Raw genomic sequence first — 15,804 nt, 5'->3', positions numbered from 1 at the left:
CAATGTGATCTCATTTTTTCACAACTAATTTGAGTAGGAGAAGAAAGGTGGAGTGCAATATTATTATTATCTGCGCACACTTTGCATCTGCACTTCCCCTCATACCCTAACATTTAAGCTTATATAACTTTTAAAATGGTTGTTCAAAACTTGTTATCAACCAGTCTAAACGTCCAGTTTCTTCTAGTTAACATAAAAGTTTACTCGAACAGCTAGATATGGTTTATCATATATCTCATATTATTTTTATTTAAGTCGTACCTTAAACCTGAGGTTCGAAATTTGTTGTGAAAAAACTACTAGTTACATTAAACTTAATTCAAATAAATATACAAAAATTACATATAACAAAAGTTAATGTTAAAATGGGTACATATGAGGTAGATGTAACAACATAATTAACATTACAATACTTTTTTAAATAGAAAATACTAATCTATAGAAATAAATACTGGGTATAATTATTAATGAAATATAATACATTCTACCAATTGACTACGCTTCTTATTTATAGAGGAGCTCTACTATATCTGATGGATATAAATGACTATCACCTAAATATTTGATATAATTTTCGTAATGGATTTCGTCAATATAATCTATGAGTGACAGAATGACACCAAAGTCTATATATAAGAACTCACGCCTGAGATAAAGAAAGAATATTCTAGTGTTTTCGATACTGTTGTACTCGATCGACACATGGCTGTACACAACGTTGGGTTTAAATTCATTTGGAACAACGTTTGTATAAGCATTCTCAAATTCTCGACCGTCTAAATCAATTGGTTTCGTAGCCACGCACCCAAACGGCAGACAAAGCGCATGCAGAATTGCAATTAAATAGCTAACCACATTGTACAACTTCTCTTTTCTTTTAACGAGATTACTCAGTAAGTCTAACAAGCATAGCACGTTAAGATCCCCCGACAAGTTTAACATATTACCAAATTCAATTACTATATTGTACCATTCTTGCGCGTACAACTCGTACTGATCCGAATCAATATAGTCTTTTAAATATGCCATGTGTTTTAACGTTAGTCGGAACATGATGATTTTGAGAAATGAAAAATTAAGAACATAATATAGTTTGATCTTTTGAAGGTTGTCGGTAGTCCAATTTAGTGAACGTGCATCATGCCAAGATGTAGTCAAACGTTCTGTCGTATAATACCAGTCAACTTGCACATTATATACGTTCATTAAATCCTTTTTGTAATTTCTTTTCACACCAATATTGTTCATTAGAAGGTTTCTTATTTTTAATATTTTTGCAAACTTCTCATTGCAGAAATCGTCACATAATTTGTTTATACACAGCAGATTTTCGGCTTCAGAATTGTTTCTTACCATCTTTTCTTTTAATGCATCTAGAGTAGGATTCGGATTTGAGTCAATCTCACGGTCGTACCAGTCAAATAAGTTACCTTTATGACATCCCATTAGGTTTTTGTGCAGTTTCTTGATGATATAGTCGTGTGCGGCGATAGTGTTCTTACAATCTTCCATCTTATTTATTGACTTATTATAGAATATACTTACCATACTGTTGTAAAAATGTAGTACCAACATAAATCCAATAGGTACTTCTAATTTGTGTAATGAAGCTATTTGGAGTTTCATGATATGATTGTAACCATGTATTTCGGTAGCTACGTTTGTAGTTAAACATATTGGGTAGTTGTCAATAAAAACCTTGATTATCTCCATGTGAATCAACCCGCTAAACAGGTATGCGCATTGTAAATCATTCCTGAGATAATCTATTTCCGATAAGATTTTGTTTGGGGTATTTTTGATCGGGTTCCATCGCTCTTACCGATTGGCAAACGCACAAAATCAAGCTAAAAACAACAGTTTGCGTTAATAAGTTTAAGCGCACCATATTTCTGATTATTAATCCAACCCTTGGTAAAATTATCATACGTATACTAATATATGAACTTACAACCAGTTACAGACCACGTACTATCTTCGTTTTATTTTATTATTTAAATAGTATGTTTACGGCGCATGGTTTTGGAGAACAACAGCTTATTTTATACTAGTTTGGAGCATATTTTTTTGTTCAAACGTTCCGAAATAAGATTCAAAGTTTTTTGAAATATCTCAGTACCTAGGTAATAATTTTACAATATTTTGTTTTTATTATTGTACTGTGTACAGTTTACGACAATGTTTCGTTATTCCATTTTTATGTTTTATGTAGCATATTAAATACTCTGATGAAATTATAATGTCTTCTAAATAGCATAAAAGTTTAATCGCACAATATAGTTAGATATTGTTAAAAGGAATTTATATTTAATCGATAGCTTAAATAACTTACTCAAATATTTGAATTACAGAGATGTCGATAGAAGGCACTGACAAATTATTTACTTTTTAAATAAAAACAGAACATTTACAATCAGAAGACAACATAATACTACGAGTAAATAAAATATAATGACTGCTAGACATGACCACGTTAAATATACAGGTGTCCATTACCTTGACTTTAGATTATTCACATAAATGTTTGGTAAATTGCTGATTGCTCTAAGAGTAGACGAAGGGTTTGCCTGACTTCTGAAAGAGTATAGAATATAACCATCGTTTGGGTAAAGGTGGATTAAATTCTAAAACTAGAGGTCCCGGCATTAAAATTAAATAACTTGGTAATCGCTGTAACTCTTGCTGTTATCATACAATCACGTTGTGGATTTGTTTTGTTATAATGAACAACATATTTGTATCTATGTGAATGCAAAATCTATAAAAAAAATAGTAATAATTACCTATTTAAAAAAAAAAATAGGTAAAACGTTTATTTGCTATTAATAAGCATACAATTTTACTCGCACAACATAGTTAAATATTGTTTATTATTTGCTTTATGTTTTTTAAATATAAAGTTATACAGTCACGGGAGGAGAGAGCAAAGGACAGTGGCGGTAAAAACCAGACGCTTCAAAAATGGATGGAAGAGGAAGATGTTAATATCATCTGGCATACCAGTTACAAACAGATAAATTGCGCAGGCCAGTACTCCACAAAAACCAGGACACCTTTTGTTTTTAAGCACACATAGAACATTTTGTCGCGTTACACCATTAATATCGTTGCAGTTTTTATACCTACACTAGATAGGGTATTTTCATGTTTTGTAAGTACAACTATAAAAAAAATAATAGTGTTTAAATAATTAATTAGGTATAAAAAAAAACTGTTATCATATTATAAAATCTTTATTTGTTTTTAGTAATAATTAAATATGGTTACTAATTAGCATAAATATTAAAAAGTGTATGGTCTAAAAACCTTATAATAGTATTTTACAACTTTGTAATGATGAGCTAAATATTGTTTAACAATAAAATTGTGATTCAAATATTTTGTAAACCGTGCGGCCCCGCTGCCTATTATTATACACGTGGAATGGTATAAATTTCAAGTAGCTAGCTATAACTTTAGCACTAGAGAAGTCCGCAGATGTTTTACTTCAGGTTCGTAAATAGCATCAAAAATAAACTTACTGTGAAAACTTACTTACAAAACAATGGGCGATTAGAAATAATAGCATTCGAAACAGTTTACATGTTTTTTAATAAAATCTTAATAACTTGTCGGTTTTCTACAAAAACTGAAATAGAATAACAAAAAAAGTGAGTATAAAATGTATTAATTTTAAGTTATCCTATATTAATACCTATTCAAGTTAATTTGCACCATGCTATATAATTGTAGAAATGCACATTGGCTATTTTTTATGGTATATTGTAATTCAGTGTATAGTATTTTTTCAAATAAAATATTAATAATGTCTTAATACATAAACCCTTTAAAATTATTAATTTTGAGCTTCTATTATTACTGTAGGATCAGTGGTGTTCCCATAGGGTATACTCCATATACGCCGTATACTCTCGAGATTTTTTTTATAAATCATGGGTATACTGCGTATACTCTCAAGTCTCAATTCATTTGTGAAAAAAAATAGTTATTGTTTTTTGTAGTGGGCTTATGTTTTTATAGAAAACCGAATAATATATATTTTTATTTTTGGTACGGAAATTGTTTTCGGCCGGTAAAAACTAAAAACTGTGCACTAGGACGACGTTCGTCAGTGTTATCTTTACGACGTTGTTATACTGAATACTCAGAATAGTAGTTGTACTAAAATAATCATGTCTATAAATGTATTATATTTATGAAGATAGTAAGTAAAATGTTGTGCACCAGGCCTATTTTTTCATAAAATTATTATTATTTTGGAAAATAACGTCAATCCTGTAAACCCAATTTTACTAAATTGTCATTATCACTATTATGATCGACCTATAATAGGCCGTCACAAGCGATAATAATATTACAATTTCATACTTTTTACAATTTGACAGTTATATTATATAGAATGCATTCTCATTGAGATTATTTTTATAGTATTATATTCCCAGACGGGCTAGACTAGACCTCGTTAGTTACGCTTCGGTTGGTGTTCGGGTATTTCTAATGAAAATTTGTTTCGTTAATCGTTCTTTTTTTTAGTAATACAAATTAAAATGAGTTCGAAACGTGGTAGTATCGATCGATTTTTTACGACCGGTCCAGGGAAAAAAAATAAAAGTGACGCTCATGTAATTGCTGATGCTGGTCTATCCTCGATAACATCCAATAAGGATAATATCGATTGTGCTAAAATGTGGCCTACATTATGGACGAACGAACAAGTGGCAGAATTTCAGGAAAAAAATCCATGGTTAGATTGCCAAAACGGGAAATTAGGATGTAGTACTTGTATTAAAGGAAAAAAAAGTATTCAATTTCAAAAATCGAATGCTGATGGTAAAATTCGAATCTCGTCCGAATGGGTAGATTTTGGTATAATAGCTGCTGGAAGTAATAGAAAAAATCAACTGGCGTCTTTGAGGAGTAAAATTAAACAACACTCAGAAAGTAAATCTCACGTGTTAGCAGAACAAATTACGGAGAAAAGCTCTAAAAAAATGTTGGATAATATGTTTGAACATATATCCGAAAAGGAAATGGATTCAAATATGCGAATTTTTGAAACGGTGTATTGTATGGCAAAGAACCATCGCCCCTTCTTGCAATTTGAAGAACTTGTACAACTTCAGCAAATCAATGGATTGGACATGGGGTCATCCTTGCATAGCCGGACAACTGCTACGCGAATGGTAAATGTTATAGCAAAGTAAATGCGGAAACGACTCATTTCATGCCTTATACAGTCAGACTCGAAATTCACCATTTTGGTGGACGAAGCGACTACGTTAAGCACCAAGTGCACTTTAATTGTTTATATTTTGTCATATTTTAATACAGATGCTCCCATAGTAGCATTCTTAGATCTGATTGAGCTGAATGGACAAGACGCTGAAACTATTGAAAAAACCTTATGGTTAGGTTTAGAACGTGTAGGAATATCAAGGTCGTTTGCGTTGAAGAATTGGATTGCGTTTGCAAGCGATGGTGCAAGTGTGATGATGGGTAGAAAAGCTGGAATCGCTGCAAAATTGTGTGAAAAGATGCCGCAACTATTCGTATGGCATTGTTTATGCCATCGCCTTGAACTATCAGTACACGACGTCTTAAAAAACTGCACTGGTGTTTCCCGTTTTCAGAGTTTCATGGACAAACTCTACACGTATTACCACCAAAGTCCCAAAAACTCGAGGGGATTAGATCAAGCTTGTGTGGAAGTGGGCATTGAAATGAAAAAAATAGGTCGTATCTTAAATGTCCGCTGGTCTGCTAGTAGCTTCCAAACAGTAAAGGCTATATGGAACAACTATCCTGGTATTCATACGCACGTCTCTGAAATTCGTGATTCTACAGCTATTGGGATAAAAAAAAAATTGGAATCTTCTTCCTTCCTTTATGAACTTGGACTCTTCTACGATGTCCTTTCTGAACTTGGAATGTTATCTCGCATACTTCAATCTAGGAAAACAACTTTAATGCAAGCTCAATCGGAGATGTGCAGAACAATTAGGATTCTAGAAAGCTTGAAGGCTAATCCTGGTGAAAAAGAAATGGAAGTAGCTAAAACTATTCAAAAATCAGTTCATAAAGGTGTCAAAATTACAATAACAAATTCTGGAGGGATAAACAGGCTTCAGTTTTTGCAGAACTTAGTTGACAACATGCGTCAACGTTTGTTCAAAGACCATGAAAATAGTACAATGTTAGAAGACCTAAAGGTAAAGGAAATTTCTAAGTATAATTGCATTTACTATAATAGGCCATTGTTTAAATGAAATTTTCTTTTATTGTGTAGGTGATCGACGAAGTATTTAAAACGGAAACCGACGACGCCAGAGGAGAAGATGAAGTCAAAAGAGTGGCATGTAGATTTGGTTTATCTGAGTTTGAAAGTGTTATAGATTTTCGTACACGTAATGCTTATTCTAGTCTGATAAAAACGCTGAACATACTCCCCACAACAACAGCTGATTGCGAACGAGGGTTTTCCGATATGAACCTCACGATAACTGATTTAAGAACTCGTTTAACAATTGAAAATGTGTCAGATTTGATGTTCATCTCCATAAATGGCCCTCCTATTGCAGATTTCAATCCACGACCATATGTGAAGGTTTGGCTTCGAGAGCATCGATCGGCAGTCTCTGCATTACGTGGTAAAAGAAGTGAGGAAATAGACCAGCAAGGCAGAGAGTCCCAAAAACAATTTTTTATTAATACATTTAAATAAATAATTATATTTAATGTATTCATTTTGTAAATAAATTTTAAAAATGAAAATAAATATTCGTTTTTTATCATTAACACTCCTCTCTTATATACCAAGGTTATAGTTTGGAACTTAATATAGTCAATAACATATGGAAGACTTTTTTTAGCATCTTAACTTTTTCAATGTAATTGTTAAAATGTATTGTGCCGAGTATACCCTCAACAAGTTGATGGGAACATCACTGTGTAGGATTTAATTATTAACATTATTAGGTACTGCTTTGTATTTATTATAATTGTTATTGATGTTTCTCACTTATGTATCTATTTACTCATTCTACCTTACAAAAGTGTACCATAATTCAATTAAAAAAGTCTTAAATACATAAATTATATTTAATATGCATTATGATATCTATAAAAAACATAAACATTGTATTTTAAATCATTGGCTTACACTTTACAGAGGACAATATCAAAAACAAAAAATATATTGTAAAATGATTGCCTGCTATGCATTTTTTAAACAATTTTGAAACCTATTTCAAAATTTTTAAACGAACGATTTGGTTTAAAAAAGTATAAAAAAGCTGTTGTTTTTTTTTAAGCAATGCGTCATGAACAAACTATTTCAATAAAAATAAAACAACAATGAGATTTTAACTGTTTGTATGTAAACGATAAATTATTACCTAATAAGTTAGTATATGTATGTTCATTTTACCGATAGGTCGATTATTTATCAAAAATATGGCGCGCTCAGACCTACTAATGCAATTCGTTGTTTTATGCTTGATTTTGTTCGTTTGCAAATCGGTAAGATCGATGGAAACCAATGATGAATATTCTGAACAAAAACTTATCGGTAATGATTATCTCAGGAATGATTTGCCTTGCGCATACCTGTTAAGCGGGTTGATTCATATGGAGATAATCAAGGTTTTTCTTGTCAACACTCCAAGTTTACAAATAACACAGGCGGCCTACGAGATAAGTAAATATAATTATATCATAAAAAATCAAATAGCTTCACTACATAAATTGGAAGTACCTATTGGAGACTTGTGGCTACTACATTTGTACACGAGCACAGTAATTTATAAAAATACAGTGAATAAGACGGTGGACTTCAGAACAATTGTGGCCACTCACGACTATATCACCAAAAGACTGCACAAAAACTTAATGGGATGTCATAAAGGTAACTTATTCGACTGGTATCACTATGCGATTAAAACAAATGCGAATCCTTCACAAACTGCGTTAACAGCAATGTTATCGAAAAACAATTCTGAAGCTAAAAAACTGTTGGGTAAAAATAAAATATGCGATGATTTGTGGAATAACGTATTTGAATTTAAATTAAAAGTAAAAAGCCTCCTTATGAATAACTTAGGTGTGAAAGAAAATTACAAAACTGATTTAATGGACGTATACAACGTGCAAGTCGACTGGAACGAAACGACAATACGTATGAGTAAATCTTGGGAAGATGCGCGTACACTGGATTGGTCTATCGATAACCTTCAAAAGATCAAATTATATTATGTACTTAACTATTCATTTCTCAAAATCATCATGTTCCGACTAACGTTAAAACACATGGCATATTTAAAAGACTATATTGATTCGGATCAGTACGAGCTGTACGCGCAAGAATGGTGCAATAAAGTAAATGAATTCGGTACTATGTTAAACTTGTCGGAGGATCTTCACGTGCAATGCTTATTAGATTTACTGAGTAATCGCGTTAAAAGAGAAGAAATGTTGGACAATGTGGTTAGCTATTTAATTGCAATTCTCCATACTCTTTGTCTGCCTCTCAGTTGCGTGGCTACTAATACTATTTTTCTAGACGGTCGAGAATTTGAGGTAGCTTATAGATGTGGTATGCCAAAGGAATTTGAATTGAACGATGTACACAGCCGTGCGCCAATCGAGTACAACAGTTTGGAAAACACTAGAATTTTTCTGCTTTACCTTAGGCGGGCGTTCGTAGCTGTCGATTTCGGTCTCATTCGGTTACTCGTAGATTTTATTAAAGAAATCGATTACGAAAAACGTTACAAACATTTTGGTGATGGTCATTTATATCATTCAGATGTAGTAGAGTACCTATATAAATAAAAACAGGGTAACTTTGTTGAAAATATTATAATTTATAATAAAAATCACAAAAATAATACACTTGTAGCACATACGCATTTCGACAACTATGTTGACACGTGTTTAAAATAATAGTCATTTTATCTGTATACTCTGCCAAAATCAAGATTAATTTAATAAACAAATACAATTTATCGTACTAGTTTGTAGATAAACAATTTTGTAATACTCTTTATTATAATTATTAAAGAAAATATTAAAATTTTTAAACACAGTTGGATGTTTATATTTGTATTAAGCCGTTTTCCGGGATCCTATAAATAACAGTTTACTCCGACTATCATATGTTAGATTTAATATACTTTTATGCTGTGAGGATGGGCATGCTGATATGATGTGATTTTATGTTAAATATAATAATAATAATATGTGCTTCGGCGTTGGCAACGTTGATAAAACAAAAATATGTGTTATCATTTGGGTGAACTCTTTTCTCTTATAAATTTTTGGAAGAACTGTCACAGAATAACCAGAAAAATCAGCATATGTATACAAACATAATATAAACAACTTTTTTATCGATTACATTGCATACCGCTTATTTTATACTTCTTCAGACCATATTTTTTGTTTAAACGTTTCGAAATAAGTTCTAAAGTTATTTGAAATATTGTCAGCAGGTAAAATGTTTACAATTTATTGTTTTTAATATTTATAGTGTGTACAGTGTCAGTGTTTTAAAAAACGATTTTTATGTTTTATATATTATATTGAATATAATTTATGTATTTTTTATGTTTTTCTTTTTTTTTTTAGTAATTGTTTTAAGATGTTAACTAGTCTACTTTTAAAAAAATTGCAAATTTGTATTATTATGTAGAATATTTGCTTTTTGAAAATTTTTTAAATTATAGTACAATATTAGACAATATTCTTGACCGATCTACCAAATAGCAAACGAATAAAATAAATCTTAAAACACCATAATTCTGCCTAATAGTTTAAAATGATATACCTATTCAGTATGTATACTAACTTGCTTCTTTGATCATTTATGTATTACATACAAAACAATCAACAAACTAGTCACACTCTTAGTTATTTTTTAGGTTTTTTTTTAATAGTAGCTGTATTAACGTCGTATTGTTTTTGAAAAAAATAATTCGTTTTATATTTGTTCAGGACACATTTTTTTGTTTAAACATTTCGAAAATAGAACTTTGTGTTTTTGTAAACAATATTTACAATTTTGTTTTATGTTTTATTTTATTTTATTCTCCCAACTGTAGTACGCTGTTTAGATTTGATATATTACTTACTTATAATAATTTTGCAGTTTTGTTTTGTTGTACCTACTTGATAGTATATTTTCGTTTTTTGTATGTAAAGCAATACAAATAATAATTATTATTTAAATATTATTAACAAGGTAACAAAACTGTTATCATATTGAAACCTTTATTTTCTTTTGACAATAATTAAATATGGCTATTAATTAGCATAAAAGTTAAATTAGATGGTCTAAAACAAACTTATAAATTACTATAGAACTATGAAACACTGCCATAGATTTTGTTTAATAATAAATTATCTTAACCAACAAACAATTTATTAAAATTTTAATTCAAGTATCAGTTTAACATATTGCTACTTCTTATAATAGGCTAAACAAATATAAAAACAATAAAGAATTTGCTTATTCGACGCTTATAACTTTTACTAAGAGATGTCGTTAGTAGATACTGGAAAATGATTTACATTATATTTTTTTAATTAAAACAGAAAGTTTATAATCTGAAGACAACATAATACTACGAGTAAATAAAATATAATGACTACTAGATACGATGAAGATAAATATGTGCTCATTAACTACTACTCCAAATTATACACCAAAGGTTGGTAACTTGCTGATTGGCCCAAAAGAAGGCGGACGTTTATCTGACTACTGAAAGAGTATAACATGTGAATGTCTCCGTATGTATTAAATATCAATTATTTAAACCAAAAAATTGCTAGCAGCATTAGTGTAGCCAGAAATCAACCATTATTACAAATTATTCATTGCTGCCGAAACTAATATCAAAGATTTTCTGGTTAGTAAAAGAACAGTGTCACTTGAAATAACGCAGAAAAGGTAATTATCTTCATACAGCATCAAGCTCCCGTAGATGTGGCAAATCTATCCCCCGTAAGAACCCATACAATTCTTGAAAAGTGTCTTTTCTTGTTGAACCTGTTCCCAGTCGCTAGCAATGATAACAATATTTTGATAAAACAATAATTAAACGATGAATAATTCCTGGAAAATTTAGTTTTCCAAATATTAATAAAGACAATAAAAAACTCACAAGACATCTTTTTCGTTATTTAAACAGTTAACATACACAGTTCGGTATTGTTTATCATTTGCTTCATGTTTTTTAAATGTAAAATTATACAGTCACGGGATGAGAGAGCAAAGGACAGTGGCGGCATAAACCAGACGCTTCAAAAATGGATGGAAGAGGAAGATGTTGATATCGTTGGAGAATACGCATACCAGTTACAAATAGATAAATCGCGCAGGCCTATACTCCACAAAAACTAGGGCACCATTTGATTTCAAACACACATAGAAAATGTTGTCGCGTTACACCTTTAATATCGTATAAAATTTAAATTGTATGGTCTAAAAACTATAAGCAAAATATTGTTTACCAATAAAATTGTGATTCAAATATTTTGTAAACCGTGCGGCCCCGCTGCCTATTATTATACACGCGGAATGGTATAAATTTCAAGTAGCTATAACTTAAGAATTAGAGGAACTCGCAGATGTTTTACTTCAGATTCGTAAATAGCATCAAAAATAAATTTACTGTGAAAACTAACTTACAAAACAATGGGCGATTAGAAATAATAGCGTTCGAAACATGTTTTTTAATAAAATCTTAATAACTTGTCGGTTTTCTACAAAAACTGTAATAGAATAACAAAAAAAAGTGAATATAAAATGTATTAATTTTAAGTTTTAAGTATTAAGTAAATTGTAAGTTTTAAGTTATCATATATTAATACCTGTTCAAGTTAATTTGCACTATGCTATATAATTGTAGAAATCCAAATTGGCTATTTTTCATGCTATATTGTAATTCAGTGTATAGTATTTTTTTCAAATATAATATTAATAATATCTCAATACATAAACCACTTAAAAATATTAATTTTGAGCTTCTATACTGTAGGATTTTCATTCATTAACAAAATTAGGTATTGTTGTTGTATTTATTATAATTGTTATTCATGTTTCTCACTTATGTATCTATTTACTCATTCTACCTTACAAAAGTGTACCATAATTCAATTAAAAAAGTCTAAAGTACATAAATTATATTTAATATGCATTATGATATCTATAAAAAACATAAACATTGTATTTTAAATCATTGGCTAACACTGTACAGAGTACAAAATCAAAAACAAACAATATATTGTAAAATGATTGCCTGCTATGCATTTTTTAAACAATTTTGAAACCTATTTTAAAATTTTTAAACGAACGATTTGGTTTAAAAAAGTATAAAAAAGCTGTTGTTTTTTTTTAAGCAATGCGTCATGAACAAACTATTTCAATAAAAATAAAACAACAATGAGATTTTAACTGTTTGTATGTAAACGATAAATTATTACCTCATAAGTTAGTATATGTATGTTCATTTTACCGATAGGTCGATTATTTATCAAAAATATGGCGCGCTCAGACCTACTAATGCAATTCGTTGTTTTATGCTTGATTTTGTTCGTTTGCAAATCGGTAAGATCGATGGAAACCAATGATGAATATTCTGAACAAAAACTTATCGGTAATGATTATCTCAGGAATGATTTGCCTTGCGCATACCTGTTAAGCGGGTTGATTCATATGGAGATAATCAAGGTTTTTCTTGTCAACACTCCAAGTTTACAAATAACACAGGCGGCCTACGAGATAAGTAAATATAATCATACCATAAAACTTCAAATAGCTTCACTACATAAATTGGAAGTACCTATTGGAGACTTGTGGCTACTACATTTGTACACGAGCACAGTAATTTATAAAAATACAATGAATAAGACGGTGGACTTCAGAACAATTGTGGCCACTCACGACTATATCATCAAAAGACTGCACAAAAACTTAATGGGATGTCATAAAGGTAACTTATTCGACTGGTATCACTATGCGATTAAAACAAATGCGAATCCTTCACAAACTGCGTTAACAGCAATGTTATCGAAAAACAATTCTGAAGCTAAAAAACTGTTGGGTAAAAATAAAATATGCGATGATTTGAGGAATAACGAATTTGCATTTAAATTAAAAGTAAAAAGCCTCCTTATGAATAACTTAGGTGTGAAAGAAAATTGCAAAACTGATTTAATGGACGTATACAACGTGCAAGTCGACTGGAACGAAACGACAATACGTATGAGTAAATCTTGGGAAAATGCGCGTACACTGGATTGGTCTACCGATAACCTTCAAAAGATCAAATTATATTATGTACTTAATTTTTCATTTCTCAAAATCATCATGTTTCGACTAACGTTAAAACACATGGCATATTTAAAAGACTATATTGATTCGGATCAGTACGAGCTGTACGCGCAAGAATGGTGCAATAAAGTAAATGAATTCGGTATTATGTTAAACTTGTCGGAGGATCTTCACGTGCAATGCTTATTAGATTTACTGAGTAATCGCGTTAAAAGAGAAGAAATGTTGGACAATGTGGTTAGCTATTTAATTGCAATTCTCCATACTCTTTGTCTGCCTCTCAGTTGCGTGGCTACTAATACTATTTTTCTAGACGGTCGAGAATTTGAGGTAGCTTATAGATGTGGTATGCCAAAGGAATTTGAATTGAACGATGTACACAGCCGTGCGCCAATCGAGTACAACAGTTTGGAAAACACTAGAATTTTTCTGCTTTACCTTAGGCGGGCGTTCGTAGCTGTCGATTTCGGTCTCATTCGGTTACTCGTAGATTTTATTGACGAAATCCGTTACGAAAATTATATCAAACATTTTGGTGATTGTCATTTATATCATTCAGATGTAGTAGAGTACCTATATAAATAAAAAACAGGGTAACTTTGTTGAAAATATTATAATTTTGAATAAAACTCAATTCACAAAAATAATACACTTGTAGCACATACGCATTTCGACACCTATGTTGACACGTGTTTAAAATAATAGTCATTATAACTGTATACTATGCCAAAAACAAAATTAATTTAATAAACAAATATAATTTATCGTACTATAGTTTGTAGATTAACATTTATGTAATACTCTTTATTAGCTATTAAAGAAAATATTAAAATTTTTAAACACAGTTGGATTTTTATATTTGTATTAAGCCGTTTTCCGGGATCCTATATATAACAGTTTACTCCGACTATCATATGTTAGATTTAAGATACTTTAATTCTGTGAGGACGGGCATGCTGATATGATGTGATTTTATATCAAATATAATAATAATAATAATATGTGCTTTGGCGTTAGCCACGCTGATAAAATAAAAATTTTTGGAAGAACTGTCCCAGAATAACCAGAAAAATCAGCATATGTAAACTAACATAATATAAACAAAAAACGATTTCTATGTTTCATATATTATATTGAATATAATTTATGTATTTGAACCTTTTTTATGTTTTTCTTTTTTTTTTTAGTAATTGTTTTAAGATGTTAACTAGTCTACTTTTAAAAAAATTGCAAATTTGTATTATTATGTAAAATATTTGCTTTTTGAAAATTTTTTAAATTATAGTACAATATTGGACAATATTCTTGACCGATCTACCAAATAGCAAACGAATAAAATCAATCTTAAAACACCATAATTCTGTCAAATAGTTTAAAATGATATACCTATTCAGTATGTATACTAATTTGCTTCTTTGATCATTTATGTATTACATACAAAACAATCAACAAACTAGTCACACTCTTAGTTATTTTTTAGGTTTTTTTTTAATAGTAGCTGTATTAACGTCGTATTGTTTTTGAAAAAAATAATTCGTTTTATATTTGTTCAGGACACATTTTTTCGTTTAAACATTTCGAAAATAGAACTTTGTTTTTTTGTAAACAATATTCACAATTTTGTCTTATGTTTTATTTTATTTTATTATCCCAACTGTAGTACGCTGTTTAGATTTGATATATTACTTACTTATAATAATTTTGCAGTTTTGTTTTGTTGTACCTACTTGATAGTATATTTTCGTTTTTTGTATGTAAAGCAATACAAATAATAATTACTACTTAAATATTATTAACAAGGTAACAAAACTATTATCATATTGAAACCTTTATTTTCTTTTGATAATAATTAAATATGGCTATTAATTAGCATAAAAGTTAAATTAGATGGTCTAAAACAAATTTATAAATTACTATAGAACTATGAAACACTGCCATAGATTTTGTTTAATAATAAATTATCTTAACCATCAAACAATTTATTAAAATTTTAATTCAAGTATCAGTTTAACATATTGTTACTCCTTATAATAGGCTAAACAAATATAAAAACATTAAAGAATTTGCTTATTCGACGCTTATAACTTTTACTAAGAGATGTCGTTAGTAGATACTGGAAAATGATTTACATTATATTTTTTTAATTAAAACAGAAAGTTTATAATCTGAAGACAACATACTACTACGAGTAAATAAAATATAATGACTACTAGATACGATGAAGATAAATATGTGCTCATTAACTACTACTCCAAATTATACACCAAAGGTTGGTAACTTGCTGATTGGCCCAAAAGAAGACGGACGTTTATCTGACTACTGAAAGAGTATAACATCTGAATGTCTCCGTATGTATTAAATATCAATTATTTATACCGAAAAATTGCTAGCAGCATTAGTGTAGCCAGAAATTAACCATTATTACAAATTATTCATTGCTGCCGAAACTGATATCAAAGATTTTCTGGTTAGTA

The 15,804-nt window shown here is 29.9% G+C and overlaps 1 protein-coding gene across 1 annotated transcript; it reads left to right on the top strand.

The window, feature by feature from the left end:
* The first annotated feature begins 6,136 nt into the window (after window positions 1-6,136).
* On the top strand, window positions 6,137-6,721 carry LOC126845485 (uncharacterized). The gene is made up of 2 exons (XM_050584132.1): window positions 6,137-6,209; window positions 6,287-6,721. The coding sequence occupies exons 1-2, from the start codon at window positions 6,153-6,155 to the stop codon at window positions 6,719-6,721; spliced, it is 492 nt and encodes a 163-aa protein (XP_050440089.1). The 5' UTR covers window positions 6,137-6,152.
* Window positions 6,722-15,804: the final 9,083 nt, after the last annotated feature.

This window comes from Adelges cooleyi, unplaced genomic scaffold (genome assembly GCF_023614345.1).
Source record: "Adelges cooleyi isolate 19-005CV unplaced genomic scaffold, UGA_ACOO_1.1 ACOO_flye_CR_arks_rails_tigmint_CR_PRNA_793, whole genome shotgun sequence".
Lineage (NCBI taxonomy): Eukaryota > Metazoa > Arthropoda > Insecta > Hemiptera > Adelgidae > Adelges > Adelges cooleyi.
Note: the sequence above shows the minus strand (reverse complement) of the source record. Positions and strands in the feature narration are given on the sequence as shown.

Coding starts and splice junctions, on each gene's coding strand:
- LOC126845485 (XM_050584132.1), top strand. CDS start 6,153: ATGCGTCAACGTTTGTTCAAAGACCATGAAAATAGTACAATGTTAGAA. Junction 6,210..6,286: donor CAATGTTAGAAGACCTAAAG/GTAAAGGAAATT, acceptor TTTATTGTGTAG/GTGATCGACGAAGTATTTAA.